The sequence below is a fragment of the Panulirus ornatus genome, chromosome 65, assembly GCF_036320965.1.
Source record: "Panulirus ornatus isolate Po-2019 chromosome 65, ASM3632096v1, whole genome shotgun sequence".
In the NCBI taxonomy this organism is placed as follows: domain Eukaryota; kingdom Metazoa; phylum Arthropoda; class Malacostraca; order Decapoda; family Palinuridae; genus Panulirus; species Panulirus ornatus.
Window position 1 is genome coordinate 26855455 of NC_092288.1, and position 12966 is coordinate 26868420.

The 12966-nt window shown below is 43.0% G+C and overlaps 1 protein-coding gene across 2 annotated transcripts in view; it reads right to left on the bottom strand.

Annotated features, from left to right (window-relative positions):
* Tsf2 (transferrin 2) overlaps window positions 1–12966 on the bottom strand; it is a 245751-nt gene that overhangs the window by 128696 nt on the left and 104089 nt on the right. For both annotated transcript variants that reach the window (XM_071657722.1, XM_071657723.1), the window contains exon 10: window positions 12476–12564. In XM_071657722.1, coding sequence (XP_071513823.1) covers window positions 12476–12564 — 89 coding nt within the window. The remainder of the gene's footprint in view (window positions 1–12475; window positions 12565–12966) is intronic.

Sequence of the window (12966 nt, forward strand, 5' to 3'; positions counted from 1 at the left end):
GTGTGGTTTCAGAAGTGGTAGAGGATGTGTGGATCAGGTGTTTGCTTTGAAGAATGTATGTGAGAAATACTTAGAAAAGCAAATGGATTTGTATGTCGCATTTATGGATCTGGAGAAGGCATATGATAGAGTTGATAGAGATGCTCTGTGGAAGGTATTAAGAATATATGGTGTGGGAGGCAAGTTGTTAGAAGCAGTGAAAAGTTTTTATCGAGGATGTAAGGCATGTGTACGTGTAGGAAGAGAGGAAAGTGATTGGTTCTCAGTGAATGTAGGTTTGCGGCAGGGGTGTGTCATGTCTCCATGGTTGTTTAATTTGTTTATGGATGGGGTTGTTAGGGAGGTGAATGCAAGAGTTTTGAAAGAGGGGCAAGTATGAAGTCTGTTGGGGATGAGAGAGCTTGGGAAGTGAGTCAGTTGTTGTTCGCTGATGATACAGCGCTGGTGGCTGATTCATGTGAGAAACTGCAGAAGCTGGTGACTGAGTTTGGTAAAGTGTGTGAAAGAAGAAAGTTAAGAGTAAATGTGAATAAGAGCAAGGTTATTAGGTACAGTAGGGTTGAGGGTCAAGTCAACTGGGAGGTAAGTTTGAATGGAGAAAAACTGGAGGAAGTAAAGTGTTTTAGATATCTGGGAGTGGATCTGGCAGGGGATGGAACCATGGAAGCGGAAGTGGATCATAGGGTGGGGGAGGGGGCGAAAATTCTGGGAGCCTTGAAGAATGTGTGGAAGTCGAGAACATTATCTCGGAAAGCAAAAATGGGTATGTTTGAAGGAATAGTGGTTCCAAAAATGTTGTATGGTTGCGAGGCGTGGGCTATGGATAGAGTGGTGCGCAGGAGGATGGATGTGCTGGAAATGAGATGATTGAGGACAATGTGTGGTGTGAGGTGGTTTGATCGAGTAAGTAACGTAAGGGTAAGAGAGATGTGTGGAAATAAAAAGAGCGTGGTTGAGAGAGCAGAAGAGGGTATTTTGAAATGGTTTGGGCACATGGAGAGAATGAGTAAGGAAAACTTGACCAAGAGGATATATGTGTCGGAGGTGGAGGGAACGAGGAGAAGAGGGAGACCAAATTGGAGGTGGAAAGATGGAGTGAAAAAGATCTTGTGTGATCGGGGCCTGAACATGCAGGAGGGTGAAAGGAGAGCAAGGAATAGAGTGAATTGGAGCGATGTGGTATACCGGGGTTGACGTGCTGTCAGTGGATTGAATCAAGGCATGTGAAGCGTCTGGGGTAAACCATGGAAAGCTGTGTAAGTCTGTATTTTTGCGTGTGTGGACGTGTATGTATATACATGTGTATGGGGGGGGGGGGTTGGGCCATTTCTTTCGTCTGTTTCCTTGCGCTACCTCGCAAACGCGGGGGACAGCGACAAAGCACAAAAAAAAAAAATATATATGTAGCATTTATGGATCTGGAGAAGGCAGATGATAGAGTCGATAGAGATGCTCTGTGGAAGGTATTAAGAATATATGGTGTGGGCGGCAAGTTGTTAGAAGCAGTGAAAAGTTTTTATCGAGGAGGTAAGGCATGTGTACGTGTAGGAAGAGAGGAAAGTGATTGGTTCTCAGTGAATGTAGGTTTGCGGCAGGGGTGTGTCATGTCTCCATGGTTGTTTAATTTGTTTATGGATCGGGTTGTTAGGGAGGTGAATGCAAGAGTTTGGAAAGAGGGGCAAGTATGAAGTCTGTTGTGGATGAGAGAGCTTGGGAAGTGAGTCAGTTGTTGTTCGCTGATGATACAGCGCTGGTGGTTGATTCATGTGAGAAACTTCAGAAGCTGGTGACTGAGCTTGGTAAAGTGTGTGAAAGAAGAAAGTTAAGAGTAAATGTGAATAAGAGCAATGTAATTAGGTACAGTAGGGGTGAGGGTCAAGTCAATTGGGAGGTAAGTTTGAATGGAGAAAAACTGGAGGAAGCAAAGTGTTTTAGATATCTGGGAGTGGATCTGGCAGCGGATGGAACCATGGAAGCGGAAGTGGATCATAGGGTGGGGGAGGGGGCGAAAATCCTGGGAGCCTTGAAGAATGTGTGGAAGTCGAGAACATTATCTCGGAAAGCAAATATGGGTATGTTTGAAGGAATAGTGGTTCCAACAATGTTGTATGGTTGCGAGGCGTGGGCTATGGATAGAGTTGTGCGCAGGAGGGTGGATGTGCTGGAAATGAGATGTTTGAGAACAATGTGTGGTGTGAGGTGGTTTGATCGAGTAAGTAACGTAAGGGTAAGAGAGATGTGTGGAAATAAAAAGAGCTTGGTTGAGAGAGCAGAAGAGGGTGTTTTGAAATGGTTTGGGCACATGGAGAGAATGAGTGAGGAAAGATTGACCACGAGGATATGTGTCGGAGGTGGAGGGAACGAGAAGTGGGAGACCAAATTTTAGGTGGAAAGATGGAGTGAAAACGATTTTGTGTGATCGGGGCCTGAACATGCAGGAGGGTGAAAGGAGGGCAAGGAATAGAGTGAATTGGATCGATGTGGTATACCGGGGTTGACGTGTTGTCAGTGGACTGAATCAGGGCATGTGAAGCGTCTGGGGTAAACCATGGAAAGCTGTGTAGGTATGTATATTTGCATGTGTGGACGTATGTATATACATGTGTATGGGGGTGGGTTGGGCCATTTCTTTCGTCTGTTTCCTTGCGCTACCTCGCAAACGCGAGAGACAGCGGCAAAAAAAAAAAAAAAAAATATATGGAAGTAAGTATATGTAAGTAGGAGAGATGGCCAGAGAGCGTTATTGGATTACGTGTTAATTGACAGGCGTGCGAAAGAGAGACTTTTGGATGTTAATGTGCTGAGAGGTGCAACTGGAGGGATGTCTGATCATTATCTTGTGGAGGCTAAGGTGAAGATTAGTATGGGTTTTCAGAAAAGAGGAGTGAATGTTGGGGTGAAGAAGGTGGTGAGAGTAAGTGAGCTTGGGAAGGAGACCTGTGTGGGGAAGTACCAGGAGAGACTGTGTACAGAATGGAAAAAGGTGAGAACAATGGAAGTAAGGGGAGTGGGGGAGGAATGGGATGTATTTAGGGAATCAGTGATGGATTGCGCAAAAGATGCTTGTGGCATGAGAAGAGTGGGAGGTGGGCTGTTTAGAAAGGGTAGTGAGTGGTGGGATGAAGAAGTAAGAGTATTAGTGAAAGAGAAGAGAGAGGCATTTGGACGATTTTTGCAGGGAAAAAATGCAATTGAGTGGGAGAAGTATAAAAGAAAGAGACAGGAGGTCAAGAGAAAGGTGCAAGAGGTGAAAAAAAGGGCAAATGAGAGTTGGGGTGAGAGACTATCAGTAAATTTTAGGGAGAATAAAAAGATGTTCTGGAAGGAGGTAAATAGGGTGCGTAAGACAAGGGAGCAAATGGGAACTTCAGTGAAGGGCGTAAATGGGGAGGTGATAACAAGTAGTGGTGATGTGAGAAGGAGATGGAATGAGTATTTTGAAGGTTTGTTGAATGTGTCTGATGACAGAGTGGCAGATATAGGGTGTTTTGGTCGAGGTGGTGTGCAAAGTGAGAGGGTTAGGGAAAATGATTTGGTAAACAGAGAAGAGGTAGTAAAAGCGTTGCGGAAGATGAAAGCCGGCAAGGCAGCAGGTTTGGATGGTATTGCAGTGGAATTTATTAAAAAAGGGGGTGACTGTATTTTTGACTGGTTGGTAAGGTTATTTAATGTATGTATGACTCATGGTGAGGTGCCTGAGGATTGGCGGAATGCGTGCATAGTGCCATTGTACAAAGGCAAAGGGGATAAGAGTGAGTGCTCAAATTACAGAGGTATAAGTTTGTTGAGTATTCCTGGTAAATTATATGGGAGGGTATTGATTGAGAGGGTGAAGGCATGTACAGAGCATCAGATTGGGGAAGAGCAGTGCGGTTTCAGAAGTGGTAGAGGATGTGTGGATCAGGTGTTTGCTTTGAAGAATGTATGTGAGAAATACTTAGAAAAGCAAATGGATTTGTATGTAGCATTTATGGATCTGGAGAAGGCATATGATAGAGTTGATAGAGATGCTCTGTGGAAGGTATTAAGAATATATGGTGTGGGAGGCAAGTTGTTAGAAGCAGTGAAAAGTTTTTATCGAGGATGTAAGGCATGTGTACGTGTAGGAAGAGAGGAAAGTGATTGGTTCTCAGTGAATGTAGGTTTGCGGCAGGGGTGTGTGATGTCTCCATGGTTGTTTAATTTGTTTATGGATGGGGTTGTTAGGGAGGTAAATGCAAGAGTCCTGGAAAGAGGGGCAAGTATGAAGTCTGTTGGGGATGAGAGAGCTTGGGAAGTGAGTCAGTTGTTGTTCGCTGATGATACAGCGCTGGTGGCTGATTCATGTGAGAAACTGCAGAAGCTAGTGACTGAGTTTGGTAAAGTGTGTGGAAGAAGAAAGTTAAGAGTAAATGTGAATAAGAGCAAGGTTATTAGGTACAGTAGGGTTGAGGGTCAAGTCAATTGGGAGGTGAGTTTGAATGGAGAAAAACTGGAGGAAGTAAAGTGTTTTAGATATCTGGGAGTGGATCTGTCAGCGGATGGAACCATGGAAGCGGAAGTGGATCATAGGGTGGGGGAGGGGGCGAAAATTTTGGGAGCCTTGAAAAATGTGTGGAAGTCGAGAACATTATCTCGGAAAGCAAAAATGGGTATGTTTGAAGGAATAGTGGTTCCAACAATGTTGTATGGTTGCGAGGCGTGGGCTATGGATAGAGTTGTGCGCAGGAGGATGGATGTGCTGGAAATGAGATGTTTGAGGACAATGTGTGGTGTGAGGTGGTTTGATCGAGTAAGTAACGTAAGGGTAAGAGAGATGTGTGGAAATAAAAAGAGCGTGGTTGAGAGAGCAGAAGAGGGTGTTTTGAAATGGTTTGGGCACATGGAGAGAATGAGTGAGGAAAGATTGACCAAGAGGATATATGTGTCGGAGGTGGAGGGAACGAGGAGAAGAGGGAGACAAAATTGGAGGTGGAAAGATGGAGTGAAAAAGATTTTGTGTGATCGGGGCCTGAACATGCAGGAGGGTGAAAGGAGGGCAAGGAATAGAGTGAATTGGAGCGATGTGGTATACAGGGGTTGACGTGCTGTCAGTGGAGTGAATCAAGGCATGTGAAGCGTCTGGGGTAAACCATGGAAAGCTGTGTAGGTATGTATATTTGCGTGTGTGGACGTGTGTATGTACATGTGTATGGGGGGGGGTTGGGCCATTTCTTTCGTCTGTTTCCTTGCGCTACCTCGCAAACGCGGGAGACAGCGACAAAGTATAAAAAAAAAAAAAAAAAAAAAAAAGGGGGAGTGGAGAAGGAATGGGATGTATTTAGGGAATCAGTGATGGATTGTGCAAAAGATGCTTGTGGCATGAGAAGAGTGGGAGGTGGGTTTATTAAAAAGGGTAGTGAGAGGTGGGATGAAGAAGTAAGATTATTAGTGAAAGAGAAGAGAGAGGCATTTGGACAATTTTTGCACGGAAAAAATGCAATTGAGTGGGAGATATATAAAAGAAAGAGACAGGAGGTCAAGAGAAAGGTGCAAGAGGTGAAAAAGAGGACAAATGAGAGTTGGGGTGAGAGAGTATCATTAAATTTTAGGGAGAATAAAAAGATGTTCTGGAAGGAGGTAAATAAAGTGCTTAAGACAAGGGAGCAAATGGGAACTTCAGTGAAGGGCGCAAATGGGGAGGTGATAGCAAGTAGTGGTGATGTGAGAAGGAGATGGAGTGAGTATTTTGAAGGTTTGTTGAATGTGTTTGATGATAGAGTGGCAGATATAGGGTGTTTTGGTCAAGGTGGTGTGCAAAGTGAGAGGGTTAGGGAAAATGATTTGGTAAAAAGAGAAGAGGTAGTAAAAGCTTAGCGGAAGATGAAAGCCGGCAGGGCAGCAGGTTTGGATGGTATTGCAGTGGAATTTATTAAAAAAGGGGGTGACTGTATTATTGACTGGTTGGTAAGGTTATTCAATGTATGTATGACTCATGGTGAGGTGCCTGAGGATTGGCGGAATGCGTGCATAGTGCCATTGTACAAAGGCAAAGGGGATAAGAGTGAGTGCTCAAATTACAGAGGTATAAGTTTGTTGAGTATTCCTGGTAAATTATATGGGAGGGTATTGATTGAGAGGGTGAAGGCATGTACAGAGCATCAGACTGGGGAAGAGCAGTGTGGTTTCAGAAGTGGTAGAGGATGTGTGGATCAGGTGTTTGCTTTGAAGAATGTATGTGAGAAATACTTAGAAAAGCAAATGGATTTGTATGTCGCATTTATGGATCTGGAGAAGGCATATGATAGAGTTGATAGAGATGCTCTGTGGAAGGTATTAAGAATATATGGTGTGGGAGGCAAGTTGTTAGAAGCAGTGAAAAGTTTTTATCGAGGATGTAAGGCATGTGTACGTGTAGGAAGAGAGGAAAGTGATTGGTTCTCAGTGAATGTAGGTTTGCAGCAGGGGTGTGTCATGTCTCCATGGTTGTTTAATTTGTTTATGGATGGGGTTGTTAGGGAGGTGAATGCAAGAGTTTTGGAAAGAGGGGCAAGTATGAAGTCTGTTGGGGATGAGAGAGCTTGGGAAGTGAGTCAGTTGTTGTTCGCTGATGATACAGCGCTGGTGGCTGATTCATGTGAGAAACTGCAGAAGCTGGTGACTGAGTTTGGTAAAGTGTGTGAAAGAAGAAAGTTAAGAGTAAATGTAAATAAGAGCAAGGTTATTAGGTACAGTAGGGTTGAGGGTCAAGTCAACTGGGAGGTAAGTTTGAATGGAGAAAAACCGAAGGAAGTAAAGTGTTTTAGATATCTGGGAGTGGATCTGGCAGCGGATGGAACCATGGAAGCGGAAGTGGATCATAGGGTGGGGGAGGGGGCGAAAATCCTGGGAGCCTTGAAGAATGTGGAAATAATGTGTGGAAATAAAAAGAGCTTGGTTGAGAGAGCAGAAGAGGGTGTTTTGAAATGGTTTGGGCACATGGAGAGAATGAGTGAGGAAAGATTGACCAAGAGGATATATGTGTCGGAGGTGGAGGGAACGAGGAGAAGAGGGAGACCAAATTGGAGGTGGAAAGATGGAGTGAAAAAGATTTTGTGTGATCGGGGCCTGAACATGCAGGAGGGTGAAAGGAGGGCAAGGAATAGAGTGAATTGGAGTGATGTGGTATACAGGGGTTGACGTGCTGTCAGTGGATTGAATCAAGGCATGTGAAGCGTCCGGGGTAAACCATGGAAAGCTGTGTAGGTATCTATATTTGCGTGTGTGGACGTGTGTATGTACATGTGTATGGGGGGGGGGGGTTGGGCCATTTCTTTCGTCTGTTTCCTTGCGCTACCTTGCAAACGCGGGAGACAGCGACAAAGTATAAAAAAAAAAAAAAAAAAAAAAAAAAATACATATATATATATATATATATATATATATATATATATATATATATATATATTCTTTCTTTTCTTTCAAACTATTCGCCATTTCCCGCATTAGTGAGGTAGCGTTAAGAACAGAGGACTGGGCCTTTGAGGGAATACCCTCACCTGGCCCAATTCTCTGTTCCTTCTTTTGGAAAAAAAAAGAAAAAAAAAAAAAAATATTCATTTATTCATTTTGCTTTGTCGCTGTCTCCCGTGTTTGCGAGGTAGTGCAAGAAAACAGACGAAAGAAATGGCTCAACCCACCCCCATACACATGTACATACATACACATCCACACACGCAAATATACATACCCATACATCTCAATGTACACATATATATACAAACACAGACACATACATATATACACATGCACACAATTCACACTCTCTGCCTTTATTCATTTCCATCGCCACCTCGCCACACATGGAATAACATCCCCCTCCCCCCTCATGTGTGCAAGGTAGCGCTAGGAAAAGACAACAAAGGCCCCATTCGTTCACACTCGGTCTCTAGCTGTCATGTAATAATGCCCGAAACCAAAGCTCCCTTTCCACATCCAGGCCCCACACAACTTTCCATGGTTTACCGCAGACGCTTCACATGCCCTGATTCAATCCACTGACAGCACGTCGACCCCGGTATACCACATCGATCCAATTCGCTCTATTCCTTGCCCGCCTTTCACCCTCCTGAATGTTCAAGCCCCGATCACAAAATCTTTTTCACTCCATCTTTCCACCTCCAATTTGGTCTCCCACTTCTCCTCGTTCCCTCCATCTCTGACACATATATCGTCTTGGTCAATCTTTCCTCACTCATTCTCTCCATGTGCCCAAACCATTTCAAAGCACCCTCTTCTGCTCTCTCAACCACGCTCTTTTTATTTCCACACATCTCTCTCACCCGTTACATTACTTGCTAGATCAAACCACCTCACACCACATATTGTCCTCAAACATCTCATTTCCAGCACATCCACCCTCCTGCACACAACTCTATCCATAGCCCACACCTCACAACCACACAACATTGTTGGAACCACTATTCCTTCAAACATACCCATTTTTGCTTTCCGAGATAATGTTCTCGACTTCCACACATTCTTCAAGGCTCCCAGGATTTTCGCCCCCTCCCCCACCCTATGATTCACTTCCGCTTCCATGGTTCCATCCCCTGCCAGATCCACTCCCAGATATCTAAAACACTTTACTTCCTCCAGTTTTTCTCCATTCAAACTTACCTCCCAATTGACTTGACCCTCAACCCTACTGTACCTAATAACCTTGCTCTTATTCACATTTACTCTTAACTTTCTTCTTTCACACACTTTACCAAAGTCAGTCACCAGCTTCTGCAGTTTCTCACATGAATCAGCCACCAGCGCTGAATCATCAGCGAACAACAACTGACTCACTTCCCAAGCTCTCTCATCCACAACAGACTTCATACTTGCCCCTCTTTCCAAAACTCTTGCATTCACCTCCCTAACAACCCCATCCATAAACAAATTAAACAACAATGGAGACATCACGCACCCCTGCCGCAAACCTACATTCACTGAGAATCAATCACTTTCCTCTCTTCCTACACGTACACATGCCTTACATCCTCGATAAAAACTTTTCACTGCTTCTAACAACTTGCCTCCCACACCATATATTCTTAGTACCTTCCACAGAGCACCTCTATCAACTCTATCATATGCCTTCTCCAGATCCATCAATGCTACATACAAATCCATTTCCTATTCTAAGTATTTCTCACATACATTCTTCAAAGCAAACACCTGATCAACACATCCTCTACCACTTCTTAAACCAAACTGCTCTTCCCCAATCTGATGCTCTGTACATGTCTTCATCCTCTCAATCAATACCCTCCCATATACTTTACCAGGAATACTCAAACTTTTTTTTTTTTTTTTTTTTTTTTTTTTGTCGCTGTCTCCCGCGTGTGCGAGGTAGCGCAAGGAAACAGACAAAAGAAATGGCCCAACCCACCCCCATACACATGTATATACATACGTCCACACACGCAAATATACATATCTACACAGATTTCCATGGTTTACCCCAGACGCTTCACATGCCTTCATTCAATCCACTGACAGCACGTCACCCCGGTATACCACATCGCTCCAATTCACTCTATTCCTTGCCCTCCTTTCACCCTCCTGCATGTTCAGGCCCCGATCACACAAAATCTTTTTCACTCCATCTTTCCACCTCCAATTTGGTCTCCCTCTTCTCCTCGTTCCCTCCACCTCCAACACATATATCCTCTTGGTCAATCTTTCCTCACTCATTCTCTCCATGTGACCAAACCATTTCAAAACACCCTCTTCTGCTCTCTCAACCACGCTCTTTTTATTTCCACACATCTCTCTTACCCTTACGTTACTTACTCGATCAAACCACCTCACACCACACATTGTCCTCAAACATCTCATTTCCAGCACATCCATCCTCCTGCACACAACTCTATCCATAGTCCACGCCTCGCAACCATACAACATTGTTGGAACCACTATTCCTTCAAACATACCCATTTTTGCTTTCCGAGATAATGTTCTCGACTTCCACACATTCTTCAAGGCTCCCAGAATTTTCGCCCCCTCCCCCACCCTATGATCCACTTCCACTTCCATGGTTCCATCCGCTGCCAGATCCACTCCCAGATATCTAAAACACTTTACTTCCTCCAGTTTTTCTCCATTCAAACTCACCTCCCAATTGACTTGACCCTCAACCCTACTGTACCTAATAACCTTGCTCTTATTCACATTTACTCTTAACTTTCTTCTTTCACACACTACCAAACTCAGTCACCAGCTTCTGTAGTTTCTCACATGAATCAGCCACCAGCGCTGTATCATCAGCGAACAACAACTGACTCACTTCCCAAGCTCTCTCATCCCCAACAGACTTCATACTTGCCCCTCTTTCCAAAACTCTTGCATTCACCTCCCTAACAACCCCATCCATGAACAAATTAAACAACCATGGAGACATCACACACCCCTGCCGCAAACCTACATTCACTGAGAACCAATCACTTTCCTCTCTTCCTACACATACACATGCCTTACATCCTCGATGAAAACTTTTCACTGCTTCTAACAACTTGCCTCCCACACCATATATTCTTAATACCTTCCACAGAGCATCTCTATCAACTCTATCATATGCCTTCTCCAGATCCATAAATGCTACATACAAATCCATTTGCTTTTCTAAGTATTTCTCACATACATTCTTCAAAGCAAACACCTGATCCACACATCCTCTACCACTTCTGAAACCACCCTCCTCTTCCCCAATCTGATGCTCTGTACATGCCTTCACCCTCTCAATCAATACCCTCCCATATAATTTGCCAGGAATACTCAACAAACTTATACCTCTGTAATTTGAGCACTCACTCTTATCCCCTTTGCCTTTGTACAATGTATATATTGTACAAATATATATATGCCTGAGGATTGGCGGAATGCGTGCATAGTGCCATTGTACAAAGGCAAAAGGGATAAGAGTGAGTCAACCCCGGTATACCAAAAAACATTTCCATCTACCCTATCATAAACTTACTCCAGATCTATAATTCCTCTTGCAGTTCCTTCTCTTCTACAAATTTTTTTTCACACAGATCCTTCAAAACAAATACATGTGCTGCACATCCTCTATCACTTCAAAAGCCTTAATGTTCCTCCCTATCCTGATGATTTGTGCTTGCCACCATCCTCTCAATCACTACTTTCTCATGCAAAGCACACTCAACAACCTTATCCTTCTGTAATTCAAACATTCACATTTATCACCCCTTGCACTGGTACTATACAGGCATTATGCCAGTCCTCTGGCTCCTCACCTGAGCACTGTGAAAATCCTAACTAACTAGTCAACAACATAGTCACCCCTTTCTCTTGATAAATTCATTTGCAATCCCATCCACTCCAAATACTTTGCTACACTTGAACGTACACAAGACACTTCACATCTCTTGTTTTTCACCAAACCATTTGCTATGACTCTCTTGCTCTGTGTACCTCCACTTTCCAAATATCTCACATCTATCACCATATCATCTAATGTATTCCTTGAAAATACTCACTCAAGCTCCTCTTCACTTCTTTGCCTGTCACCACTTCCCTATATGGCCTTCACACCAATGCTCCCACATCTTCTCTTGTTCTCATCAAACTACTGATCACCCCCCCTAAAATTTCATTCTGGAATGATTATGGCATGTGCATTTACTTATATCAGGAACTTGAAATCAGACATACCTACATTGTAACTCATCAGATGCTATACATGGTATATGCTCCAGTATGGCCAAGAGGCAATGATCCTTTCTGCTTGTGTATTTCTAACTCCTCCCTAAGAAATCTAGAACAGCATTTAATGAGAACTTTGAATTCAGAGGTACTATGTTTTCATTCTTTCCAAATATGTACTCTCAAGTACTCCTGCAAGACTAATCATAACTGCAATATAAGCCTCAGGAAGAGAGGGGAAATACAGCTCTAACAAGAAAAGAATGGTTATTTCGCCTGCTTAAAGCTTTAGTGCACTGAGAAGTGTGGTCACACTAATGAGGAAGGGTGTTAAATTCTGACTGGCTAAGAGCAGGGGTCTTCTGTGCATGATGATGAACTTATTGCTTTACATTAAGATTAAAAAATAACCACAATCCTTATACAATGTTGCCTAAACATTAAAAGAGAAAATAAGACTTCTCATTTAACAGCAGAGCTACTTTGATTAACTACAGTCAGTTACCAATATCAGGAACTCTGAATAACAGTGTCAGATCTTGCTTCATAAGAATGGAACATAGATCTAACCACATATTCCTCAACATGAACATTGGAAACAAAAACAAAAATTGTCATCACCATGCATATTCTAATCATTCTTTTCTAGGTATACAACAATGTGGTTTATGCAGTTTCAATCCCAAACACCATGGTTCCTACACTTTTATTTCCTTAAATTCCCCCATACACATATATCATCTCCCTATTTCCTTTTAAACCTACTAAAACTTACTACATTGATACCAAAGCAATGAAGAAAAAAATATACTGTACAGCTTACCGCCTCCTGATAGCAGCCATGCAGTCGAAATTGGACTCCCCTTTGAGGCACTCCATCTCTGGCTTGAGCAGTTGAGCATGCAAAGCTGTCTGGAAATTCAACACTTTTAGACAAGATAAAACTATTATGAAAGCATGACAAAGAAAATACAGGGTTTCAGAAAGGTGGATCTTCATATGGAATATGATATGTAGTAATAAACCCCTCATCTTGTGTACCACTGAGAGATGTCACCCTGCTGTGCTCCTCACTATGTTAATGTTCTGCTTCCTGTGGCTGTCAACAGGGATCCAATGCACATGAAAGGTTTCCTAAGTACCATCAAAGTACCATCATGATACATATATTATGGCCTTTTTCAGAATTATGAAATATATAAGTATGAATAGATACAGTGAAACATCTGTAACTAGACCACAGCTAGGGCCAAGTGGTATGAAGAGAGAATCTGAATAAACAAATAACCACTCATCTACTTTATAGTCAATCAT